Source organism: Lynx canadensis, chromosome D1 (genome assembly GCF_007474595.2).
Source record: "Lynx canadensis isolate LIC74 chromosome D1, mLynCan4.pri.v2, whole genome shotgun sequence".
Taxonomy (NCBI): Eukaryota; Metazoa; Chordata; class Mammalia; order Carnivora; family Felidae; genus Lynx; species Lynx canadensis.
This window is the reverse complement of record NC_044312.2, coordinates 11,635,700-11,661,681: the sequence shown is the minus strand read 5'-3', so window position 1 is coordinate 11,661,681 and position 25,982 is coordinate 11,635,700. Positions and strand designations below refer to the sequence as shown.

At 40.2% G+C, this 25,982-nt stretch overlaps 1 protein-coding gene across 1 annotated transcript in view; it reads left to right on the top strand.

Moving 5' to 3' along the window:
• ZW10 (zw10 kinetochore protein) overlaps positions 1-22,815 on the top strand; it is a 35,295-nt gene extending 12,480 nt beyond the window's left edge. Inside the window, exons 8-16 of the mRNA XM_030332444.2 lie at positions 8,572-8,735; positions 9,307-9,489; positions 14,071-14,309; positions 16,279-16,350; positions 16,943-17,112; positions 17,962-18,092; positions 18,800-18,931; positions 19,731-19,933; positions 22,209-22,815. Of these exons, the coding sequence (XP_030188304.1) occupies positions 8,572-8,735; positions 9,307-9,489; positions 14,071-14,309; positions 16,279-16,350; positions 16,943-17,112; positions 17,962-18,092; positions 18,800-18,931; positions 19,731-19,933; positions 22,209-22,329 (1,415 nt within the window). The 3' untranslated portion in view covers positions 22,330-22,815. The remainder of the gene's footprint in view (positions 1-8,571; positions 8,736-9,306; positions 9,490-14,070; positions 14,310-16,278; positions 16,351-16,942; positions 17,113-17,961; positions 18,093-18,799; positions 18,932-19,730; positions 19,934-22,208) is intronic.
• The last annotated feature ends 3,167 nt before the right edge of the window (positions 22,816-25,982 follow it).

Below are 25,982 nucleotides of genomic sequence, written 5' to 3'. Positions count from 1 at the left end.
CTGCTTCATGGATGTCATTTCTACTGTGTGGAATTACATATAACATGTCTAACTCCTGTTACACATGATGGACTTCTAAGTTCTTTACAGGAGCTGTTATTTCCCCTGTATCTTACCACCAATATAAACATCCTTAGGTTTTTTGAATCACATAGTTTTAAGTTCCTATTTTCATTGCTCTTCTGTGAATGTATTCCATTTCTTCTATAGTCTTATTCAAAGTATGGTATTCAAAACAGAACAAAGTGTTATAGGTATAATGTGAAACACTTTAGAGTAGTTTGCCAGTACTCATGCTCTCATTCTCAGTTCCGTGCTTCTATGAAGATAGACTTTTTGTTTTTATTTCTTAATTTTTAAGAAATTAATTTTATTTAAATTCTAGTGAGCATACAGTGCAATATTAGTTTCAGGAGTAGAATTCACTGATTCATCCCTTACATATAACACCCAGTGCTCATCACAAGTGTCCTCCTTAGTACCCATCACCCATCTAGCCCATCCCCCACCTGACTCCATCCATCAGCCCTCAGATTGTTCTCTATTTTTACTAGTCTCTTATGGTTTGTTTTCCCTCTCTTCCCACCCCCTACCATATGTTCATCTGTTTTGTTTCTTAAATTCCACATATGAGTGAAATCATATGATATTTATCTTTCTCTGACTGACTTATTTCACTTAGCATAATACACTCTAGCTCCATCCACATTGTTGAAGATGGCAAGATTTCATTCTTTTTGAAAATTCTGAGTAATATTCCATTGTGTATGTGTATGTGTGTGCACATATTCCATTGTGTGTGTATGTATATATATATATACACATGTATACATATACATATATGTATACACGTACATGTGTATGTATATATATATATACACATACACGTACATACACACACACACCACATCTTCTTTATTTATCAATGGGTGGAAATCTGGGCTCTCTCCATAGTTTGACTGTTGCTGATAATGCTCCTATAAACATCAGCGTGTAGGTATCCCTTCAAATCTGTATTTTTGTATCCTTTGGGTAAATACCCAGCAGTGCAATTGCTGGATCTTAGGGTAGTTCTATTTTTAACTTTTTGAGGAACCTCCGTACTGTTTTCCAGGGTGGCAACACCAGTTTGCATTCCCACCAACAGTGCAAGAGGGTTCCCCTTTCTATGCATCCTTGCCAACATCTTTGTTTCCCGAGTTATTAATTTTAGCCATTCTGACAGATGTGAGGTGGTACCTCATCATGGTTTTGGTTTGTATTTCCCTGATGATGAGTGATGTTGAGCATCTTTTCATGTATCTGTTAGCCATCTGGATGTCTTCTTTGGAGAAGTATCCATTCATGTCTTCTGCCCCTTTTTTCACTGGATTATTCGTTTTTTGGGTGTTGAGTTTGATAAGTTCCTTATAGATTTTAGATACTAACCCTTTATCTGATACGTCATTTGCAAATATCTTCTCCCATTCCATCGGTTGCCTTTTAGTTTTGTTGATTGTTTTCTTTGCTGTGCAGAAGCTTTTTATTTTGATGAGGTCCCAGTAGTTCGTTTTTGCTTTTGTTTTCCTTGCCTCTGGTGATGTGTCTAGTAAGAAGTTGCTCAGCTGATTTCAGAGAGTTGTTGCTTGTTTTCTTATCTAGGATTTCAATGGTTTCCTATCTTGTATTTAGGTCTTTTCATCCATTTTGAGTTGATTTTTGTGTATGCTGTAAGAAAGTGGTCCAGGTACATTCTTCTGCATGTTGCTGTCCAGTTTTCCCAGCACCATTTGCTGAAGAGACTGTCTTTTTTCCATTGGATATTCTTTCCTGCTTTGTCAAAGATTAGTTGGCTATACTTTTGTGGGTCTGTTTCTGGGGTTCTCTGTTCTGTTCCATTTATCAAAAAGAAAAAGGACCCAAATAAATAAAGTCATGAATGAAAGAGGACAGATCACAGTCAACACCACAGAAACACAAACCATAATAAGAGAATATTATGAGTAATTATGTGCCAACAAATCAGGCAATCCAGAAGAAATGGATAAATTCCTAGAAATATATAAATTACCAAAACTGAAACAGGAAGAAATAGAAAATTTGAACAGACCCATAACCAGTAAAGAAATTGAATCAGTACAAACAAGAATCCAGGGCCAGATGGCTTCCCAGGGGGGATTCTGCCAAACATTTAAAGAAGAGTTAATATCTGGGGTGCCTGGGTGGCTCAGGCGGTTCGGCAGCCAACTTCAGCTCAGGTCATGATCTCTCGGTCCGTGAGTTCGAGCCCCGCGTTGGGCTCTGTGCTGACAGCTCAGAGCCTGGAGCCTGTTTCAGATTCTGTGTCTCCCTCTCTCTGACCCTCCCCTGTTCATGCTCTGTCTCTCCCTGTCTCCTAAATAAAAACGTTAAAAAAAAAAATTTAAGAAGAGTTAATACCTATTCTTTTGAAGCTGTTCCAAAAAATAGAAATGGAAGGAAAACTTCCAAACTCATTTTGTGAGGCCAGCATTACCTTCAAAACCAAAGACCCCACTAAAAAGGAGAATTACAGACCAATTTCCCTGACCAACATGGATGCAAAAATTCTCAACAAGATACTAGCAGATCAAATCCAACAATACCTTAAAAGAATTATTCACCATGATCAAGTGGGATTTATTTCAGGGCTATAGGGATGGTTCAATATCCTCAAATCAATCAGTGTGATACATCACATTAATAAAAGAAAAAAGGGGCGCCTGGGTGGCTCAGTCGGTTAAGCGACTGACTTCGGCTCAGGTCATGATCTCGCAGTTCGTGAGTTTGATCCCCGCGTTGGCCTCTGTGCTGACAGCTCAGAGCCTGAAGCCTGCTTCGGATTCTGTGTCTCCCTCTCTTTCTGCCCCTTCCCCACTCATGCTGTGTCTCTCTCTGTCTCTCAAAAATGAATAAATGTTAAAAATTGAAGTAAATAAATAAAAGGATAAGAACTACATGATCCTCTTAATAGAAGCAGAAATAATTTTAAATATATGAAACTGTTTGTGTATATATTACCATATATTTGTGTATAAGGTTATTATAATGTTACTTATAATACTGAAATACTGGAAAGTAATGAAATCTTGAAGAATAGGGAAATTACAAAGTAAATTATATAGCTATTTAGTAGATCACTTTGCATAATTATGGTATGGTTTATTGTATTGAATTTTTTTAACGTAATGATTGGTTTTAAAACTAATTGCTTCTAAAAAGCTAACAACAAGCATTCTATTAAAGGATTAAAAACTTTATTTCCATTAAAATCAGTTGTAAGTCAGGAATGCACGTTATCATTAATATTCTTTGGTATTTTAGGGGTTGTAGCTAATGCAAAGAAGAGAAAATAAAATAAGTATGTATATTAGAAGAAATTATCTTTACATATAAATGATATAATCTCATACCTAGGAAACCAAAAGACTACTAAAACTTTAATAATTAATATGAAACTTAATAGTTGTATAGATACTAGTATGAAGATATAAAATTGATAATTTCTGTACTAGTAATAATCACTTGTAAATTAAATATAAAGAAATTTATAATGCTAACAAAATCTATAATATTTTTAAAGTTAAGCTTAATAAGAAAGGAGAGAACATAATGTGAAGAGAACCATAAAATTTTCGAGGATATAAGACCTGAATAAAAGGGAGGCTATCTTGGATTAGAAGATAGCCTCATAAAATTGTCAGTTCATTCCAAATAATGTATAAATTTAATACATTTCCAGTCAAATACCCATTATATGTTTTCAAACTCAACAAATTCTAAAGCTTACATCAAAAATAGATTTGGGGGCGCCTGGGTGGCGCAGTCAATTAAGCGGACGACTTCAGCTCAGGTCAAGATCTCATGGTTTGAGTTCGAGCCCCATGTTGGGCTCTGTGCTAACAGCTCAAAGCCTGGAACCTGCTTCAGATTCTGTGTCTCCCCCTCTCTCTCTGCCCTTCCCCTGCTCATGCTCTCTCTCTTTCTCTCTTTCTCTTTCTCAAAAATAAATAAACATTAAAAAAAATTAAAAAATAAATAGATTTGGGGGTGCCTGGGTGGCTCAGTCGGTTAAGCATCTGACTTTGGCTCAGGTCACCGTCTCATGGTTTGTGAGTTTGAGCCCCACATCAAGGTACTCTCTTGTCAGCATGGAGCCTGCTTCAGATCCTCTGTCTCCCTCTCTCTGTATCTCCCCTGCTTGTGCACACTCTTTCTGTCTGTCTCTCTCTCTCTCTCTCAAAAAGAAATAAACATTAAAAAAAATAGTTTGGAGGATTGCCAATAAAGATTTAAAAAACATTAGTGGGAGAATTTTAAAATTAAAACTGTGTTCTTGGTACGAGGAAATCAGTGGAATAAAAAAGAGTCCAGAAGTAGAGCCAAGAATAAATGAGAACTTGCTGTTTGATCAAAGTCACGTTTCAGTTTTGTGGGACTATAGATAGTTCATTTAATAATGGTGCTAGCAAAATTGACTATCTGTGCAGTAAAACAAAGTTAGATTCCTGCTTCATACTCTGCACAGATGTAATTTCCAGATGAATTAAAGCCCTTTATGAAAAAAACCAATAAAAACGTTGGAAGAAAATTTAGGAGATGTGAATAGTCTGAGGACGCTCAGAATGCATAAAGGAAAGGATGGACGAATTTGACTACATACAAATGTTAAGTTCTGTGTGGTAAACAATACCATAAACAAAGTCAAAAGACAGTAGTGGGTTGGGGGAAAGTCCTTGCAATAGGTTTGGCAGACAAGGTGTTAGTATAAGGACTTTTTTCCAGAGAAAAAGAAAACACAATATTAGAAAAATAGGCAAAAAATATGAATAGGCAATTCATGGAAGAAAAGGTGCAATTTGATAATAAACATAAAAAAATGTGTTGCTTAATCTCCCTAGTGGGGGGACGGAAATCACACCACCAAGGTAGAACTTTCATCCGTAGGGCTGACATTAAAAGGTCTGTGTAAAACACTTCTGACAAGAAAGTGGAAAAGTAGTCTCCTTCACTGCTTTTGGGAGTACTTTGTAAAATATTACGAAGCTCTATTATAGTATATGTATAGTAAAATCCAAAAAATGCATCCCCTGTATTTCAATTTTTAATTCTTTACAGAAGTGATATCAATCGGTTATATCTTTGTGTGTGTGAGTAGTATTATATACTTGCAGACTGGACTGTGCACCCATCGTTTGAGGATTGGTTGAGCCATACTGGTGCATTATGTAGCCATGAAAAAGAAATGAAGGAGACCTAGATATGTTGACTTAAGAGATGGCCATGGTCTACTTTGAAGTCATAAAAAAGTTAAGCGTAAAATCTATGGCATGAATCCTTTTTTGTTGTTTTTGGCATGAACCCAATTTATAAAAAAGAAAGCAGTCCCTTATATGAGGATTGTGTTAGTTTGCTAACACAATGCCACAGGCTGTGTGGCTTGAACAACAGAAATTAATTTTCTCCCAGTTTTGGAGGCCAGAAGTTCCAAGATCAAGGTATTAGCAGATTTGGTTTCTCCTGAGCCCTGTCTCCCTACCTTGCAGATAGCCTCTTACCGGTCTGTCCTGTGTAAGTGTGCATCCTGGTGTTTCTTCTCTTCTTATAAGGCCACTAGTCATACTGGATGAGGACACCTCCCTTATGACCTCATTTAACCTTAATTACCTTTTTTTTTTTTTTCAACATTTATTTATTTTTGGGACAGAGAGAGACAGAGCATGAACGGGGGAGGGGCAGAGAGAGAGGGAGACACAGAATTGGAAACAGGCTCCAGGCTCTGAGCCATCAGCCCAGAGCCTGACGCGGGGCTCGAACTCCCGGACCGCGAGATCGTGACCTGGCTGAAGGCAGACGCTCAACTGACTGCGCCACCCAGGCGCCCCCTTAATTACCTCTTTAAGGCCAGACCCTATCTCCAAATCCAGTCACATTGGGGGTTAAGGCTTCAACATATGAATTATCAGCGGGGAGAGTATACAGTTCTGTACAATTCAGTCCATTTCAAGTGTGTGTGTGCATTTGGCAATTCAGATGTGTGTGTGTGTGTGTGTGTGTGTGTGTGTGTGTGTGTTTGATTCATATATATGTGTGTGTGTATTTGGCAACTCATATAAATATATGTAGTATGAATGTAAGGGAGGAAGAAGACAAACCAAACTTAACGTTGGTCACTTGGGCGTGGAGAGAGAAGCTTGTGGATATGGAGAGGGAAGATTTGGCTTTTTCTTTATAAACCTTGGTGGTTTGGGGCTTGTCATAATAAGCAAGTTTTGCTTTTGCCATGATGATTTTCTAGAAAATGTCAACTACAGATTTCTACCAAGGAGCAGAAACTCTGAACATACAAATAACTATAGAAGAAATTTGAAGGATTGTTAAAGACTTGCCACTAAAAAGGCTACCATCAGGCACAGAAAGTTTATGGCTAAAAATTCTGTGGATTCTTCAAATTCTAGATAATGCCTGTGTTAATCAAGCCCTTTTGGTCAATAGAAAAAGATGATTATGTCCTACTTAATTTTTTAAAAGCCAGCATAAACGTAATACGAAAATGTACATTTTGTGATAGTTTACACATAGATAAAACACTATAAAATGATTTTACTTTTGGCTTATAAATGCAAACGTTTACAAAATGTAGTAAGTTAAAGCCAACAGTACTGTTAAAAAGGACACATTGTTTATTCTAGGAGTGCAAAGGTAGTTTAGCATAAGAAACCTATCAACCAGTTTATTATGTCAGCATATTAAAAGGGATTATATCATTAGATATGGAAAACATTATGACAAAATTCAGTACCCTTTCCTAATAAAAAACGAAGTAAAATAAGAATAGAGTACTTTTTAATAGTGTGGTGAAATATTTATGATATTTGCTGAAAATGTCTCTTGTCTGTTTTATTATCTTAAAAAAAAAGCAGGTTCGTTTGTTTTGCTTTGTGTTAGTGAATTGCAGTTACCATTTATTGTGAAATTTGTGACGTATTTTCTCCAGTCTCTGTTTTCCCTTTACTGTTCCAATGATTCTATTGGCTTTTGCATCTTCACTTAATCCTGCATCGGTAGTATACCTTGTCCATAGTTATCTCCTTTAAACTTCGAGAAATAATTATGTCATAATTAAAATAGATTTTGACTTAATTGCCTTTTACAATTTATATAGGTATCATTGCAACTTGTGCTGTATGCATAAATATTCAGATAAACATTACGGTGTTACATTGGTGCACAGTCAACAAATAATTGGAATGGAATGAATCTGTTTACACCAAGTGGATTGGTCATGTGTGTGTGCGGTGCTGGAGGGGATCCGTGTGCCCGCCACAGACACAGCAAGTGTGACAATAGCTGACGCGGCGCAATGGTTCAAGTGAAATGAAGTCTTAGCAAAACAACGAAGTTGTGTTTAATAGAAAACTACACTTTTTTTTTTAACTTTAAAATTTTTGTTCAATGTTCAGAGGTCCCATGTCCCCTTCCGCCATCTTCCCCGGTGTTAACATCTTGTATACCTGTAGTACAATATCAAAACCAGCAAATTGACTGTGGTCCGATTCACAGAGCTGATTCACATTTCACCGGTTTTACCTGCAGTCATTTGTATGTGTGTATAGTTCTGTGCAGTCTTATCACGTGTGGATCCACGTAGCCACCCCCACAATCAAGTTACGGCACTTTGCTCTTGCCACAGGCTGCTCTGGGTGACCCCTTTATAATGACACACCCTTGCTTCCATTTTTAAGCTGAAATTGAAATCAATTAAAAAAAAAATTAGTTCCTCAGTCACACCACCATTCAGGTGCTCAGCAGCAAAGTGTGGCTGGTGGCTATCATATTGGGCAGTACAGGCCTAGACTTTAGACATTGTAAGGTTCTCAAGGCTCTAAGATAATATGCTCACTTTCTTTTAAGGTTCTTATCCCCTAAGGTCTTCCTTGGTGAATCAGAACTAGGTTAAAAATAGTTGGTCTCTTTTCTGGTTCCTCTTCTCTCTACATTGGTCCCTGATTCTTCACTATTATTTAATTAATTAATAGTTTATTTTAAATATAACCCCATTAAAACCCCCACGATACACTTCAGAGAGGTATTGAGGTATTCTGTTTGCTAGGCTAGATAGTATGCTGTAATGTAAGGCATTTGCTGATATTTTACTTAGGACAAACACGCAGATCCTAGGCAGAGATGACAGAGGATGTTTATTCATTATTAAAGGCCTGGGATTTTATTCTAAATGGGTTTCAACTTGATACGCAGAACTTCTGAGTGCTTGTCATGTAATCAGATCAGTAGATTAGCAGTAGATGGTTACTGTATAATGTAGATGGCTGAATACTTTACTGTTGTGGAGTACAGGCAGTAATACAGTGCAGGCTGTCCAGTTGAGCAATGAAAGTAAAGTAATAATTGTATGCCATGCTGTGTCCCACGTAGGCAGTTGAGATGGCTGTAGGATTATCTGTGTTTTCTTCCCCCTCATCCTAAAATGAAAGAATTCTAGAAAACGAGGGAACTTGAGAATAATCTGGACTGTGAGTGGCTTCTTGTTTAAAACTTTTTCTTATGATGCAGATTTACCTCTTGATACTGATCTAGAAAATGAAAAACCATCTGAGATCATATTGGCTGAGCTGCTCGGTGACATGATCTGGGAAGACTTGTCTGAGTGCCTCATTAAAAACTGTTTGGTTTATTCTATCCCAACTAATAGCAGCAAGTTACAGCAGTACGAAGAGGTAAGTACAGAGATGTCACACAAGGTTTTCAGAGACTGTAGGTGCCTGTCGGTGTCTTTTGTAATTCCTTAGAGACTTTTTGCTCTTCAGAGACATCTTTAAGGAAATTATAATAGGAGGTGGAAGCAGCTTTTCCTGTTACTTCATTTCTCTCCGGGCTTTCTACCTTTCGACTGGGAAGTAGGTTTTCTTTTTAGATATATTTTCTTTAGTGAGATACTTTTGAAAAACAATTGTTCTTTTATACTTGTATCAGCTCTAGTAGCTCTTATGCAACACTGTACCTTTTTGCTTCTTTTTAGTGTTTCCATGAACACTAAAATAAGTGTATTTGTTTTAGAGATCTTTGCTCTTTTACTAAGTAGAGTAAGAAATTTATATTGAAGGTACTATTCTTAGTGAATTTAAGGCTGGAAAAATATATATGTATACCTGCTAAGTGCTGGTCTGCTCTAAAACTTAAATGACCAGCCTGTCCTTGTTACTTTTTTGTACAATTGGTTTTGAAATTTTAATATTGGAATGGAATATGTGTATATAATTCTTTTTTCCCCATGTCTCTCTTTCTCAGATCATACAGTCCACTGAAGAATTTGAAAATGCCCTAAAGGAGATGAGGTTTTTAAAAGGAGATACTACCGATTTGCTGAAATATGCCCGTAACATCAATTCTCATTTTGCTAACAAGAAATGTCAGGATGTGATCGTGGCAGCTAGAAATCTAATGACCTCTGATATTCACAACACTGTGAAGGTACTGGGGCTATCTTGTATTACATTGTATTAGGAAGCCGCTCATTTTTGAGAGAAATTTGGCAGAGTGGAACAGAGCACGACAGTTGCTGAGCTCCCTGGGAGAAGTTACTCATCTTCTGATATTAGTTCTCATCTTTCAAGTGGTCCTGCTCTCTGCCCCTCTCATGGAATGCTGTGAGGCCCAAATAAGTAGTGCACCCGAAAGCATTGTATACATGGAAAAGCCCGTGTAGATTAATTACCTTTGTTGAAATTAGACAGTATATCAACCTATGTAGATTTTTCTTAACTTTATTACTTGAGATTTTAGTACACAATTTTGTGACACATGTAATTGGGCTTCATTATGTCCAGAGATTATACCCTGTTGTGAACATGTTGACTTCATCTGTGAGGCTGCTAGCGGCCCTAGTTTTGAAGTCAAGATAATAAAACAAACAAAAAAGATAGAATCTTTTTAGGGCATCGACAATTATCCGCAGTCAGTGGACTCTTTAATTTGCATAAAGGGGTAATTTACCCCTTTGACCTTAGATAATTTTGTGTATTTTCTTTTCTGTTTTTTTTTCATATTTTACACATATAAAATAATATTTGGTAATTGGAAGGTATTACTTAGATTAAAGTAAAACATAAATGAAAGTAGTCCCTTAATGGAAAATTCCTCAGCCAGTTTTCTCCTGTCACAGTGGTAGAGATTAGGCTCTCCCTCCCTCTGTTTCTCCTTTTACCATCCTCCCTTTTCCTTGGGGGTAGTCTGCTACTGTGTCCACTGAGAAAAACAGTTAATTAGCCATTATAGGTGCACAGATTTTAACACACTTTGAGGTATTTTGGATTGTTAAGGAGCTGCAATTCACTCGGTCCCAGGAACTGTGTTGTGGGGTCTTATTTACTTTTTTACATAAATATCACTTGATTATGTAACTCCTGCCCCAAACCCAGTGGCTTCCCATCTCCTATAGAATGAGACCCTATAGTCTCACAGCCGCCTCCAAGATCATACAGGGTTTGCCCTGACATTGCCTCTCTCTCCCCGTCTCCTGTTACTTTTCAGTCACCACAGCATATGACTGCTGGACTCCTTGCTGTTACCTGGATGTGTTGGGCCCACTTGTGGCCGAGCCTTTGAATCTCTTGTTCCCTCTGCTGGGGACATTTTTTAAATCTTTTTTTTTTTTTTCTTTTTAATGTTTATTTTTGAGAGAAAGAGACAGAGAGAGACGGAGACAGAAGCAGGCTCTAGGCTCTGAGCTGTCAGCACAGAGCCTGACGTGGGGCTCGAACTCATGGACTGCGAGATCACGACCTGAGCTTAACCGACTTACGATCACTTAACTGACTGAGCCACCCAGGTACCCCTGGGAACATTTTTACCATAGATACCTACATGACTTGTTGCATTTCCTGGCAAGTCTTATTAAAATTGTAACTTCCTCCTATTCCTACACCCTTTCCTTCTTTATTTTTCTTCGTATTTCTTATTATCAACAAACATTCCGTATGAATTATTTATTGTTTTTTTCTCTCTAGAAAATTATCTCCATGTGGACTTTTTTTCCCCTCCCCCCTCTTCTGACTACTGCTGTATCTCCAACATCAAGAAGATACCCGCACATGGTACTGTGTACTTAGTGCTCAGTAAATATTAGGCAAATGCGTTAATATGTGTCCCACTTTCCTGTCTCCTAACTCCTTGATGTAAATAGGATTGTCAGTGGATTGCTCTGTGACTCCAGGCTAAATCTTTTAACCTTGTTGGACCTCATTTTCCTCTTCTGTCATGTGACAGAATTGAACCAGCTGATCTCTGAGCTCCCTACTCAGCTCATTCTGACATCCTATAAGACTGCATTATCTTCAGGGCGCCCGGGTGGCGTAGTTGGTTAAGCAGCCAACTTCGGCTCAGGTATCTCACGGTTTGTGAGTTTGAGCCCCGCGTCGGTCTCTCTACTGACAGCTCAGAGCCTGGAGCCTGCTTCGGATTCTGTGCCTCCTTCTCTCTCTCTGCCCCTCCCCCACTCATACTCTGAATCTCTCTTTCTCTCTCTCTCAAAAATAAATAAACATTTAAAAAAATTTTAAAAAGACTGCATTATTATCTTCAGGAACTCAAATCCTAGTGGTGGCTTCCTCTAGGTCAGGGTTTCTCAGTAGTGGCACTGTTGAAATTTGGGACCAGGTCATTCTTTGCTGTGGGGGGCTCTTTTGTAGGATGCTTAGTAGTAGCCTCTGCCCACTAGATGCCTGTCTCCCCGTTGTGACTCGAAAAATGTCTCCAGACATTGCCGGATGTTCCCCCGAAGGCAAAATTGTCCCTACCTGTGAACCACTGGTCTAGACTCTGTCCTGGTTCTTTCCCTGGGCATCTAGGCCGTGGGATTAGATCTTCTAAACTGCCCAACTTTAAAAAAGATCCTCTTTCTTTTTCTAAAAACCATTTTCAGCTTAATTGCCTTTCATGGGCTTCATCTAAATTGTCTCTAGACAACTGCTTGTGTGTACCCACTATTTTCCCCAAAGATGCATTTTGTTGCTGACGTCGGTTCTGTTTGAACATTTTGACCTGACCATTTACCAGATTAGATCTTCCATACTTTCGTCTGGGGTTCTCTCACTCTGCTCAAGAAGTCAGCGTTTTTTTGAGGCCTGTGTATTTTGGGCCCATTATTTTTCAGACAAACATCAGCATTTTTAAATCATCTTTATATTTTTCTTCTACTTTCTGATCTTAGTCATAAATTTGACTGCGAGTTCCCTGACATTTGTATTCTCGTTTAAACTTTATTATCGCCCTCTGAGGTAGATATTATTATATACCAGAGTATAGATTAGGAGGGCACAATTGGTGTTTAAACGTTTGTATGAGACTCAGAGCTTTTCCTGTGAGCAGCGCGGTGTGGAAACCCAGCGTGTGTGGAGCAGGACCGCTGCTCTTGCTGTGGAACTTCATTATGTTTTGGCCCCTGTGGCATCGTTGGGAAGCAGGGTTTGAAGACCATTATTGTAGTATAATTCCTTCATTTTACAATGAGAAAATTGAGGTCCAGAGAGGTTAAATGACTTTGTTAAAAGTTAGGGTAAAAAAGTGTTACTGTTGTTTCCAGACTAGCAGCCTAGTGCTCTTTCATTTAGTCTTGATGAGACTAGGAGTTTTCATTCTGTATAAATGTTGGGGAAGCTTTGTATTGTTTTGTTTACTGGAGGATATGCTAGTCTGAATGGGTTATTTCTTTGACTAAGCCAACATGTGTTCTTGGTGGAAATAATTTAAGACAGCGGAACACAAAATTATACAGGTCTGCAATAATCTAATAGTTTAGTCTGAGAAAGATGATTTAAAAAAAAAAAAATATTTATTTTTATTTTTGGGGGAGAGAGAGAGAGAGAGAGAGAGAGTGAGCGAGAGTGAGGGAGGGGTAACAGAGAGGGGGACAGAGGATCCAAAGCAGGCTGTGTGCTGACAGCAGCGAGCTTGATGCGGAGCTCAAACTGATGAACTGCAAAATCATGACCTGAGCCGGGTCGGATACTTAACAGACTGAGCCACCCCGGTGCCTCTGAGAAAGATGACTTAAAAAAATTTTTTTAAAAATGTTTTTACTTATTTTTGTGACAGAGAGAGACAGAGCATGAACAGAGGAGGGGCAGAGAGAAAGAGAGATAGAATCCGAAGCAAGCTGCAGGCTCTGAGCTGTCAGCACAGAGCCGAATGCGGGGCCCGAACTCATGGACTGTGAGATCACAGCCTGAGCCAAAGTCGGATGCCCAACAGACTGAGCCACCCAGGTGCCCCTGAGAAAGATGATTTTTTAAGGTCCTTTCATTTACCTGAAATCTTGGGCCAGTTTCAGAGCTTTGCTCTTTCCACCAAGATTAAGAATACACAGAAGAAATGGAAGAATTGCACAGGAAAGGAGATTCTTTATTTCTTATGACATGCTCTCACCCAAGATTGAGTAGTCATTAAAATACTGCTGTATTGGGGCGCCTGGGTGGCTCAGTTGGTTAAGCGGCCGACTTCGGCTCAGGTCATGATCTCGCGGTCTGTGAGTTCGAGCCCCGCGTCGGGCTCTGTGCTGACAGCTCAGAGCCTGGAGCCTGTTTCAGATTCTGTGTCTCCCTCTCTCTGACCCTCCCCCGTTCATGCTCTGTCTCTCTCTGTCTCAAAAATAAATAAACGTTAAAAAAAAAAATTATAAAAAAAAAATACTGCTGTATTTCCTCAAATCCTTTGATTACTGTAGAGCCACAGCTTTATTATTATTATTTTTAAAAATGTTTATTTATTTATTTTGAGAGAGAGAGAGAGTGCACAAACGGGAGGGGCAGAGAGAGAAGGAGAGAGATCATCCCAAGCAGGCTTTGCACTGTCAGCATAGAGCCTAATGCGGGGATTGATCCCACAAACCTTGAGATCATGACCTGAGCGGAAACCAACATTGGATGCTTAACCCGGGAGCCCCTGTAGAGCTACAACTCTATCATCGTGCAAGCAACCACGTTGCCCTTCTCTGATGCTTTCGTTTGAATTGTTCTGAGGACAGTGCTTTTTCTGTGTTTTATGTTTCAATCTTAGATTACTGCTGATTCTAAGATAAGCGTGCCAGACTTACCCAGTCCTCAGAAGGATGACAAGTCAGCAGTACAGAAAATGTCCACAACTCAGTACAACGAGGTGGTGAATTTAGAGCCTGAAAATACATTGGACCAACATTCCTTTTCTTTGCCCACGTGCCGCATCAGTGAGTCTGTGAAGCAGTTAATGGAACTCGCCTATCAGACTTTACTAGAGGCCACAACCAGCAGTGATCAGTGGTAAGAGTTCTGAAAATGGCAGTGACTTGGTTAAATGCGTATCTAAACTAGACGTTTATTAAGAAAACTATCTTTGGGTTTTCCTATCCCATTAGCGTTTTTTTTTTCCTGGAAAAACAGTGTAACACAGAGACATATCGATAATTAACTTTTATTTGTAATGACGCATGCTTCTTACAGCATATCTAGGAAATGGAAGCGTGTGCATGGATGGACGAATGGAGTTTCTTTGACATTAAAGTTGTTAATCACTTTTTTACAAAAAACTCTTTAACTTTTGTTTAATTTGTTACTTTTTATTTGAGTTGAATGATGTTACGTGAGGAAGCACTTGCAGGGAACTTCGAATACTACCTGAAAAATCATCAATACTCAAACGTCTGTTATTACCGACGGTGGTGGTAGCAGTGGTAGTTACGCCATCTGCTCCAGCCTGCCCTGGCCTTTTAGCCGAACATTCGTTTTGCCTTTTGTGAAATCCAGGCCCTAATTATAATTAATTTACACTTTAAATGTTTGTTTTTAGCGCAGTAGTAGTTTGTTGGAAGGCCAAGGTAGAAGGAAAAGCATGGAATGTTCGAAGATCTCATTTTACCCTTTGTAGGTGATTTCTCTTAACGTACACCATATTCGGGGTCCGCATCTCATACCGAACTCTTTCTGCTCTGCGAGCTCCTCTCTTACTAAATGGAGGAGGACGCGGCAGGCTGGAGCCCGAGCTGCGGAGCAGACTGGCAGAAGCCTCCTAGTTTGTCTGTGGGTAGCGGCGCCTTATCTCCTCCTCACGGGAGAGAACAGTCCTGGTTAGGGCCTGCCTCAGCCACACCGTATCTCAGGTGGGCTTCCAGAGTTTTCCTTCTTATCTCCACGTGCAAACAGACCCTTTGATTTTATTCTGCTCTAGAAGGAACATGTTGACTAAGATATTTCCATGACTTCAATGAATTGTGATGTTCACAGGTCCATCTGGTTCTAAATATAAGTAGGAAGAAAAATACAAACGAAAAGTACATACTCTTTTGGCAAAATAAATTTTGGAGTAACTATTTTGTCACATGGCTGTCACATGAATGAAATATACTAACCAGAAGTTAGAGCTGCAAGGCAGTGTTTCCTAAGTTTTTTGATAATACAGAACACTATAAGCAATGAGTGTCTGTGTACTCACTGCTTCCTCTAAAAGAAATGGTTTTAAACAGGACATACAGAAACACAACTCCATTACAACTCACTTCCCCATTACCAAACCTTGAATAGCAACACGTGGGGCAAAAATGAAATGACATAACTTCATCAGGTCGTTGTAGTAATCGAGTAGTAACGGTGTTTTGGGGTGTAGGAACCATGACTTGTTTTTCTAAATATTTGTGGAATTCCTTTGTATTCAAGGTACATAGTTTAAGATATTCTTATGTGGAAGTAAGCCGTACAGACTTTATATTTGCTCAAGTGCATTTTAATAATAATCTTTAGGTATTCTAAGGCCAGATTTAAAGGGCAAAAAAAATTTGAGGTTGGATTCTGTCCTAGAAATGTTGATTCATCTCCTTGCATTGGAGTAAGAAGGAGAAAAGGTGAAAGCTGACAGTCAGACTGATTCTAAGAGAACAAGTGAATGCCTTTATGGACACCTTGCCCTTTGCAGACTGCGTCCGTGAGTAGGTGACATTTGCTTGAGGCTTAGCTCCATTTGTTACTGAAGGGACGGTCTGGGTACCGGCAGATTGATAATGGGAAAGAGGCTTTGGGTTAATGCTGTTCTTCTTGAAATTATTAGCAGATCAAGGTTTTTACAACTGCAATCTAGTTAGTAAACACTGGTTGAGAATATATTTGCATCTAGATTAATGGTGTGTTCAGCAGTGACCAAGGCAGGTGTTTAGGTGATGACTAATGTGCACTTGACCTGAATTTTCTTTTCTCATTGCCACTATCCTTATGCATTTCTATTGAAACTGTTTTTTATTAGTGCTGTTCAGCTTTTCTACTCAGTGAGGAATATCTTCCATTTGTTCCATGATGTCGTGCCAACATATCACAAGTAAGTGCCCCCGTAAGTTGGACTAAAACCAGTCATTTTATATTTCCACCAAAAATATTTTGGTTACTAAAATTCACAATTAAATGCAGTAAGCCATTAAAAAAAACAACAACAACATGTTTAAAGAATATTGGTCATTTGTTAATAAAAGTCTAAACATCTATATATTTAAAAATTTCCCAGGTGACTCTAAACTGTAGTCAATTTGAAAACTAGAGCATTAGAAAAGAGTTTAGTGCTTCATTACATAGATGAAAAAGGAATTTGGAGGAAGGGCAGGTGAGTCCTCAAGGGAATTATTATATACAGCTGTGCTAGGTTTACCTACAGAGTCGACACAGGTCAACACTGGATTCCCTGGCTCGCTCTTTTTTGTTACTCCCTGGGATAGTCTTACTGGATCAGGCTGCACTCAGGCGGGACGCTGTCACTCTGAACGGGGTCAGGGTGATGAGGCCGCATCTTGTTATGCAGTTGTACAGGAGACAGTTATTAAAGCCTAGAAGTACCTTAAAAGAGAAGTAACATTTCCTCCACCTCAATCCCAGTAACTTGTGATTTCTTTCTTTTTCTACCCCTCCTCCTGGCATAGGGAGAACCTTCAAAAACTGCCCCAGTTGGCCGCCATTCACCACAACAACTGTATGTACATTGCTCACCACCTGCTGACCCTCGGACATCAGTTCAGACTGCGTCTCGCCCCCATTCTTTGTGATGGCACTACCACTTTCGTGGATCTGGTCCCTGGCTTCAGGAGGCTTGGTAACGGAATCCTTAACTTCAGTAAATCGTATTGATTATGCAGTCCCTCGGCCTAGTATCTTCGTAATTCATGAACAAGGCAGCTAGAAATTAGGTGGTGGTCCTAGCTGTATTGGAAAGTGGGAGAGCATTTCGTTAGCAGTTGTTCCCCGTCACTTAATTTGCTAAAGTGAATGCAGTCTTTGTGTAAGTGTGTTACTTTTCCATGACACGACTTCATGGTACATCAGAGTTCCAAACTGCATTGCTGGTGTGCGGTGAATTTGCCAAATCAGAGTCATGTCAGTAGAGTGACACATAATAAGATTTGTATTGTGATGATTCTGTTAGCATTGTCGGTAAGAGCTTACTAACGTAAGTGCCTGTTCTTTTGCAAAACCTCAAGATAGCTCCCCGCTCTTCCACCTGGCTTTACTTGGGGTTATTAAAAATGAAAAGAAATGAAATGTGGAAGAAGTCAATATGTTTACCATAATGATAGCCTAAGAAAAGCAGAGGGCCCATATGATTCACTTAGTTTTTTACTTCCTGACTTTCCCCTTAGGTGGTGTTGATGTAGTCAAAAAATAAGTAGCTGCTGCTCTTGAGTAAGTGACGTTTCTTATCTGACCCTGGACAGACTATGGGAAAGACATTATCCTGAGATTGGGTTTGCCGGGACTGGCTGATGTATTAGAAGCTATCATTTCTGGTGACCTCACAGCAGCTTTATGATGTTATCTTGCAAGCAGTTGTTTTCAAATGAGCAGGCTGATGCGTGATTCATGCTTGTCTCTCTCCTGCCACCCTGGCTTTGTACTGTGTAACTGGACAACAGTGGCAATTCTCTATTCTGGTTTTCCACCCCAGGGACAGAGTGTTTCCTGGCCCAGATGCGGGCACAGAAAGGAGAACTTCTGGAAAGATTATCTAGTGCTAGAAACTTTTCCAACATGGACGACGAAGAGAATTACTCTGCAGCAAGTAAAGCAGTCCGGCAGGTGGGCAGCTGCTCCTGGCGCTGCGATTTGTACTCCTTTTGTACATGAGCCCCCCATCCCTGCTCCCCCACAACCAAAGAACCTGTAGCAGTTAGCTCTATTGATCCCCACGCCCCCCCCCCCAGTGGAAAATATGGATACCTTCAACAGGAATGTTTACAGACTTGCCCTTTCCTTGCCCCACCAAGCCAGCAGCAGGCTATCTTTCCATCCACCCAGTAAGGTGACTAGTTATTAATAAGTCTGTCATGGCAAGGTTTTGACCCGTGAACTTGAGTTTGGGAAATTTGAAATACTTGCTTTTACCTCAGTGCCCCTCTCTCCTACATGATTTATCCTTTTTTTTTTTTTTTTTTAATGAGCAAATGGTTTTTATGTATTTTATTTATTGAAGTAAAAATGAACATGCAGTGTTATATCAGTTTCAGGTGTACAATATATTATAATTCCACAATTTTGTACATTTCTCCATGCTCCTGGTTTAGCTTCTCACAGTGGTTTTCCCATCCTCAGCTTAAGTTCTGCTTTTCATCGAGCAGGGATATCCACTAGGGTTTAATAGTCAAGAAGCTGATATTTGTGATCACTTTACCTCCCCTTCTCATAATGCCTCTTCTCCCAAACACACACAAATGATGCACGTGAATGTAGAAAATAGGAGTTGCGACAGTGTCTCTTTCGTGTCAACAGCTGTATCCTCCTGACAGGTTCTACACCAGCTGAAGAGACTTGGAATTGTGTGGCAGGATGTCCTGCCAGTGAATATATATTGTAAGGCCATGGGGACTTTACTCAATACAGCAGTTTCTGAGATCATTGGCAGAATCACTGCTCTCGAGGTAAGGACCATTAGATGCCTCACCAGGCCTGGGATGGCAATTCCTGTCTCCGATTATTGCTCTTCTAAGCAAATGATGTTGGTATCCCATTTTTAGTCAACATAGATGGTAGAAGAAATTGTTCGTGTTTCCTATCTAACTCATTATACGTTTTTTTTTTTTTTTAATTTTGCCTTCATTCTGTTTTGCCGGTGACTAGCTAATGTCTCTCCTTTACGCATACCTAAGAGTAGGACGATCCTGCTTCTCCATGTAGTGTCTGTGTAGATTATGAATGAAGAGGCCGGAAACTGGGTAGCCCTAAGATGTATTGTAAAGTATGAAGTTATGTATTTATTTAATTTGCAAATGAACTCAGTAACTTAGTAAAGAGAAGTGCAGCCTTCCACAGGAGCCTCTTTTCCAGCGCACTGTGGTAGTAGAGATTATATACGTGAGTTTACAGGCAAGGGGCCCAGGCTCTGCCAGCTGATGTCTCCAAAGCATTGATTGACTGAATCCTTGTTTATAAAAATATCCCCTGCTTTTCAGCAAGCGGTACAACATTCTTCTGGATAAATGGGCTCTTTCATGCAGGCACACTAAATTATTGACAATGTGTTGAAACATACTTTGTGTCATTCTAGCTTCAGGAGTATTGTCAGAGCTGATGAAATCTCATGTCTAATAAGGTGTGCTAAATTGCTTGGAAAACAACTTGCTGCAGCTGACCGCTTAAACAGCATGCACTAAAGATGTGCCCTTTCCTTACTACTAAGGTGGCCCAATTCTATTTTGTGTTCCCTCTGTGCAAAACTAGGACATCTCTACTGAAGATGGTGATAGATTGTATTCCTTATGCAAAACGGTGGTGGACGAGGGACCCCAAGTGTTTGCACCTCTCTCTGAAGAAAGCAAGAACAAGAAATACCAAGAAGAGGTTCCAGTCTATGTGCCAAAATGGATGCCATTCAAGGAATTGATGATGATGTTGCAAGCCAGCCTGCAAGAAATTGGGGATCGGTAGGTATTACCCTTTTACAGAGGCATGTGTCTCTCCAAAGATAGCTACAGAGTGCGAGTGCCACTGAGAGCAGTGCTTTTCTCTGTTTCTTAACCAGTTGCTCAGGAAAGAGTTTCATGTTGAGTAACAGTAGTTGGAGCCTTGCCATGGTCTCTAATTGTGTGGCTCCCCATTACCACTTTCTCCTGTTTGATAACATGAAGACTTCTTGTTTCATACTATTTTAGTCTTCAGCATGTTGTTTGGCATGCTGTACAGATGGTCTTTCATTTGTAAGAAGTACAACCTTCTGACACCTGGATGGGAAGTGTTGCCTGTTTTAACCCACAGTGGATACATTTTACGACTGGCTTTGATTCGCTAACAGAAATTGACTTTTATTTGTATGGAATATTCCACATCAACCACTGTTTGATGGACCAGCAGTTTTTCTGCAGGGAGTACAGTGGTTTTAGAGATTAAGCATCATACACATAGAGAGGACTCATCTTGTCTCAAATGTAGCAGATGATGCTTTTCCCACCCCCTGACACCAAACACCATTAGTTAACGTTGCTGTGTGGGGTAACTGTATGCTTTATTGTATCATACTTAGTATGCAGAGGTCACTGATGCTGCACAAAAAAGGATAGACACAGGTTAGTTACACATTCATGGATGCTTTTATTATTGTCTTGGTAGATATTAATAATCAGAGTATGCATACCTTGCATAGGGAATCCCTGAATAGGCCTCAAGGTCTCTCCCCATCCTCACAGCTACTTGTTTGCCTGTTTTAGCCTGGTTTTTTAGCGTATTACAGGTGCTCCGTTGTATTAGACCAGTCACCCCAGATGTGTCTGAGTTTTTCTCAGCACATATTGTTCATTCTAAAACAAAGAAAGTGACATTTCCGCCTGGAAAAAGTCACATCAAAATACTTCCAACCTCATTATTACAAGATTTAATGTATTTGTTATTTACAAGTCCTTAGTGGGTAATAAGATGTCTTTAGGTAAGACTCCAGAGGGCAGCAGATAAGAAAGTTTCTTTCTGCTGCTGCAGCCTGATAATAATTCTTTGTGTTGAGAACAGTCACAATACTGGTGTATCTTCTTTTTTTTCTGCCTAGGAAGAATTTTTCACCTAGAGGTTTCAGTAAACATGAGGATAGTAGTTAATTGGGAACATTTTTTACTGAAGAATCTACCTCCGATGGTGTAGTTTAAATGCTTTAAAATCATAAAACAAACATACAAAGTAATACAGTATGTAACGTATTTACACTTAAAAGGAAACAAGTAAAATGTTCATGTACCTGTTACCTAATATAAGAAAAGTATTACCGATCCTGCGAAGACTCCTGTGTTTCCCCTCTCCAAATGTTTGTCCCCGCAGGCAGCCACTGTCTCGAATTTTGTGTTCTTTCCTTATTTCCTTTGCTTTCCTTCATAGTTTTGCCACTTTTGCATGTGTCTCTGAACAGTATAAAGTTTAGGCTTGCTCGTGTTTGAACTTTCTGTAAACGGAAGCGTCTGTAAGTTGCTTCTTTCGGTCAATATTGGGTTTTTTTGAAGTTGACTCATGACTGTGTACAGGGCTGCGTGCATGTTTGTCTTCAAAGCTGTAGCGTGTTCTGTTTTACAGATATTTCATTATTGAGTCCTGCCGCTTCATGGTTTCACCAGTATTTGGTATCGTCAGACTTCAGAATTTTTGCTACTGTAGTTAGTGTGAAATGGTAGTTCGTTGTCACTGTAACTTACATTTCCCTAAATTCTAATGATGTTGAGCATCTTTTTATGGATCATTTGTTTTTCTTTTGTAGTAGCAAATGACCTGTTCACGTTTTGCCCTTTATTCTACGAGGTTGTTTGTGATTTCATTATTGACTCATGGGAGTTCACTGTGTATTTTTTACACCAATCCTTTGTTGGTTAAAATTTGTTGCCTGTGGCTCATTTTTTAAAATAGTCACAGATCCCCAGACTCCATGTAACCATGTGAGGTTGTGGCCATAATTCTCAAGTTCAAACAGGACTTATTATAGAATAATGGGGAAGAGTCTTACCTTCCTAACTTGGTCTCTTCATCTGACTGTGCTGATAGCAAAATGCAGCCAAGAAGCAGGAGTTAAAGAGATTGAGTGGAGGATCCAGAAAGAAGGGGAAGGATGCCAGCATTTGTTTTACTTCCATTTAAAACCACCTAGCATTTGGGATCCAGTAAGCAGTTTTAAAATCTTGCTTATCCAGAGACGTAACAGGAAATAGAATTTTATCTTTTATTTTGCAGGTGGGCAGATGGAAAGGGGCCCCTGGCAGCTGCATTCTCTTCCACTGAAGTAAAAGCTTTAATCCGTGCCTTGTTCCAGAACACAGAAAGAAGAGCAGCTGCCCTTGCTAAGATTAAATAGCTGTATCTTCCCAAGAAAGCCATGTTTTGACTATTTGGATTCCTCTCTTGGCATAATGACTCCTTTAAAGACTTCTTGGAATCATCTGTTAGTTTTGGTGAACCAAGTATATCGTGGAAGTCTGATTTCACCTAAGAACGCCTTACCTCCTGGCTTGTCTGAGGCTTTGTTGAAGAACTGGATGTTAAGATAAGCTGTCAAGTGAAGCACCTCAACTTGTTGGCTTCCTAGCCATCCTCCTTTGATAAGACGCTGTAGGGTAGCACTAATCCATGTTGCTTCTGGGCCTTCTGGGGACTGTGTCTGTTGTGAATGTAAGGCCTGGTCTTGGATCAGGGAATCCAGGGGATTCCATGAGTCAGGGTAAAGAACTCGTGAGCAAATGGTACGTATGTTTTGGGAGACGGGAACTGTGTTTGTCCTCGGAGGAATTAAGCAGACTTCCTTTAATAGTTCTTTCCAATAAATAATGCTTTTCAGAGTTCAGGATGAGTGTCTTTAATAACATGGTGAGCTTTGACAAAAGACACCAACAAGTTTTCTTGTCTTCCACACCATTCTTTTTATTGACATTTATGATCCTCACAGAGGACTCCCTGATGTATCATCTTGCTTCTTTCTTGGAAGGCCTAGAAATCCTAGGACTTCCTTTCAGTATAAGTTTTTGACCCTTTCTGCTATTTGAACTAAATTCTATTTTCTTGGTTGGATTTTTTTTTTCCCCCACCTTCTTAAGCTCCACTGTTTCTGTACCCTACCAAATGACAGAGGTTTTCAATTGATAATGTTCCTTTGGCATGTATATATGCCCTGAGATCTAACTCTGGGCTTTGGAGCCCAGCCCTTTATTTGCTGGACATACGTAATTCTTTAGTTCGGCTTCATCTGTTTCTAACTCTTTTCAGCCATCGGACGGAGGTATCCTATCAAAGTTTTCCTCGGCCTCTGCAGTCCTTGATATTCTTCATACTGAAATACTGTTTCCTCTCATGAAAAGAGGGCGAAGGGTGTGATTTTTAGGTGCTGCTGAAGCAGATGCTGCCTGGAATAAGTTTTCAGTCCATTGGGTATGGTTCCTGAGTCCTTAAGCCCTTGATTCCTGGCACACAAGAACAATTATTTTTTCCTCCTGTCTTCAAGTGTTCTGCCTTCACCCCCTCACTTCTGGGTCAGCTCCTCGTCATTCTGTTTGCGTAGTGTTTCTTTTACCTACTAGAAGAGTCACAGGATAATGAATAAGAAAGAAGCCTGTTTCTGTTCTTAATAAGAGAAATCGGCTGGTTAGTGATAAGCTGTTTGTCTATGCTGAGCAGGTCCTACTATGAGAGCTCACAGAAAAAAGAATGGCCTGAACCCATGTTAGTTTTTTGAGAACAAAGGAGTTGTCTCTCCTGAGAGAGGAGGGAGCCATTTTCACAGGTGAAAAAAATACCTGCTTTGGAAACTTCGTACAATTTCAGGGAGCAGTCTTTTTTCTCTGCAGTCGAGAGAATGGGGAACTAAGGACAGAACTGAAATAAATGCATCCCAGGACTATTACACAGAATAGCAGATTTCTTTTGTTCGTAGAAGCTATTACGGTCGCTTGACAGGTACTGCAATTTGGGGGTGGGATCTCTTGTAACTGAAAAGCACTTCTCACTCTTTCCCTCTCCTCAATAACACAGAAAATTGCATTATAGTTCTCCTGAGGCTGTGTAGACGGTGTCAGGACTGTGTCCCCTCATGAATAGTTTGAAGACCGTGGCACACAGAGCAGGCACGGTCCATCTTCCTCCCTGGCCAGGGCTGGGGTTGGTGGATGATGAAGTGCATGTCCATTTTGGTGAGAGCTGAGCCGTTTGATCAGGCACGTGGGAGCTGGGGTTGTCTGGCAGCTCTTGCAGGGACCTTGAAGGTACCTGTTCTGATTGGGAACCTGAGCTGGAAGTGAGTAGAACCTTCTTTTGGAGAGAGCACGCAGGTGATGGGAGGAAGGGAACTTGAGGACTCGTTTAATGGGCTCCATGGGCCACCCAGAAGGAACCTCTTCCCACATAACAATCAGAACTATACAAATGACTCCTAAGAATGAAACTCATAAAAGGGTCCCTAGGCTTTTAGGAAAAAGGAAAGTTTTTGTTAAAAAGGCAAGACTGCAGACAGCTTGAATCCACTTGATAGTGGCTTCTGTCCCCACATGGATCCTGAATTGTTGGGGACTTGTTCTATGTCAGTTTTGCACAAGGGTTTCTCTTTAAAAGGGAGATCCTCCAGATGGCACTCTCACCTCATGCCTGCGAGCATCACAAGGCAGCTAGGTCTGGTCTGTGGAAATTTTGCCCTGCCCCTGTATCCTGGCCTGGGTTAGCCCACGAAGGTCATCCAGACTGTGAACAGCATCTGTCCTGTAAGCTGCAAAATGTCGCCAAGCGATCACTTGTGAATAGATCAAACGGTATTTTCTTTGATCAATGCCATTGTTAAGGAAGATGTGGATAATTGACTTCCCATGCTGGTGGATACTTAACGCTGTCACTTAAGGCCATGATTCCCAGCCTTTTTTGGGGTTTCATTCTGTTGCTTATTTGATTTCCCAAGATTTTGTCCAGCTGAAAGTTATGACGTGTACACACACACACACACACACACACCATAGTTTTGTCATAAGAAAACCAGCCCAGAGATGTTTGCCCCAGCTCCACAGCTACTTTGTGCCATGGATATGTGAAGCTGTGTATGGGAGTAACTGCCTTGTAAGGGGAGATAGTTCTACATGCAGGAAGTGGATAAGGCTATTGGAGATTATCAAAGCACTCTTCCTTTAAAATTGGATTTTGGTGCCCACATTCTTCCTAATCATAGACTTGATTTTTGAACATTTGTTTTGTGATGACTCCCTCCTAAAAATACTCATCGTGCTAATAGCCTAAAATCTCCTGAAAGCTACAAAGCCCCAATTTTGAGTTGTTCAATGATCATACGGTTTAGACCAAATTCCTCACTTTGTCATGAGGAGTTTGCTTAAGGATTTTGCGATGGCACGTGATACATCCCGGGAATAGCCTTAGAAACCAAGTTATGAAACATCTGCCTGGAGGTTGGGAGGAGGGCAATAAACCTGATGAGCTATGTATGAGTTCTTCACTCCTCCTCAGAAATCAGGTGCCCTAGATTTCTTGTTTGGTGGGGAAGAGCACCATGGGGGACTGGTACTAAGACCAGAGAGAAACACCTGCCCCCTCCCTGGTCTCAGCCCTCTGTGCAGTTCTAAAACGCATACATTTATTGGGTGTCAAGCATTGTCCTAGTCACTGAACAACTTCCCCCCCCACCAAACAAAAATGCCCTGTCCCTCTGGCGATTTAAATTCTAGTGACAAAGACGGTAAGAAACAAAGTAAATTAGGCAATATGTCTGAAGATTTTAAGTGCTGTGTAAAGAATACATGTAGAGTGAAAAATGTGAACTCCACTGGAGATCCAGAGAAGGGGGAAAAGGGGAGTGAGCTGCCATTCCAAATAGAATGGTCAGAGTACGTCTCCTTGAGACGGTAAGTAAGCTGTGTGGCTACAAGATGCAGGTAGTTCTAAGCAGAGAGAGCAGCCCTTGCAGAGCCCTAAGGTGGGAGAAGCGTGCCTGGTGAACTCAAGGAATAGCAGAGAGGGGGGAGA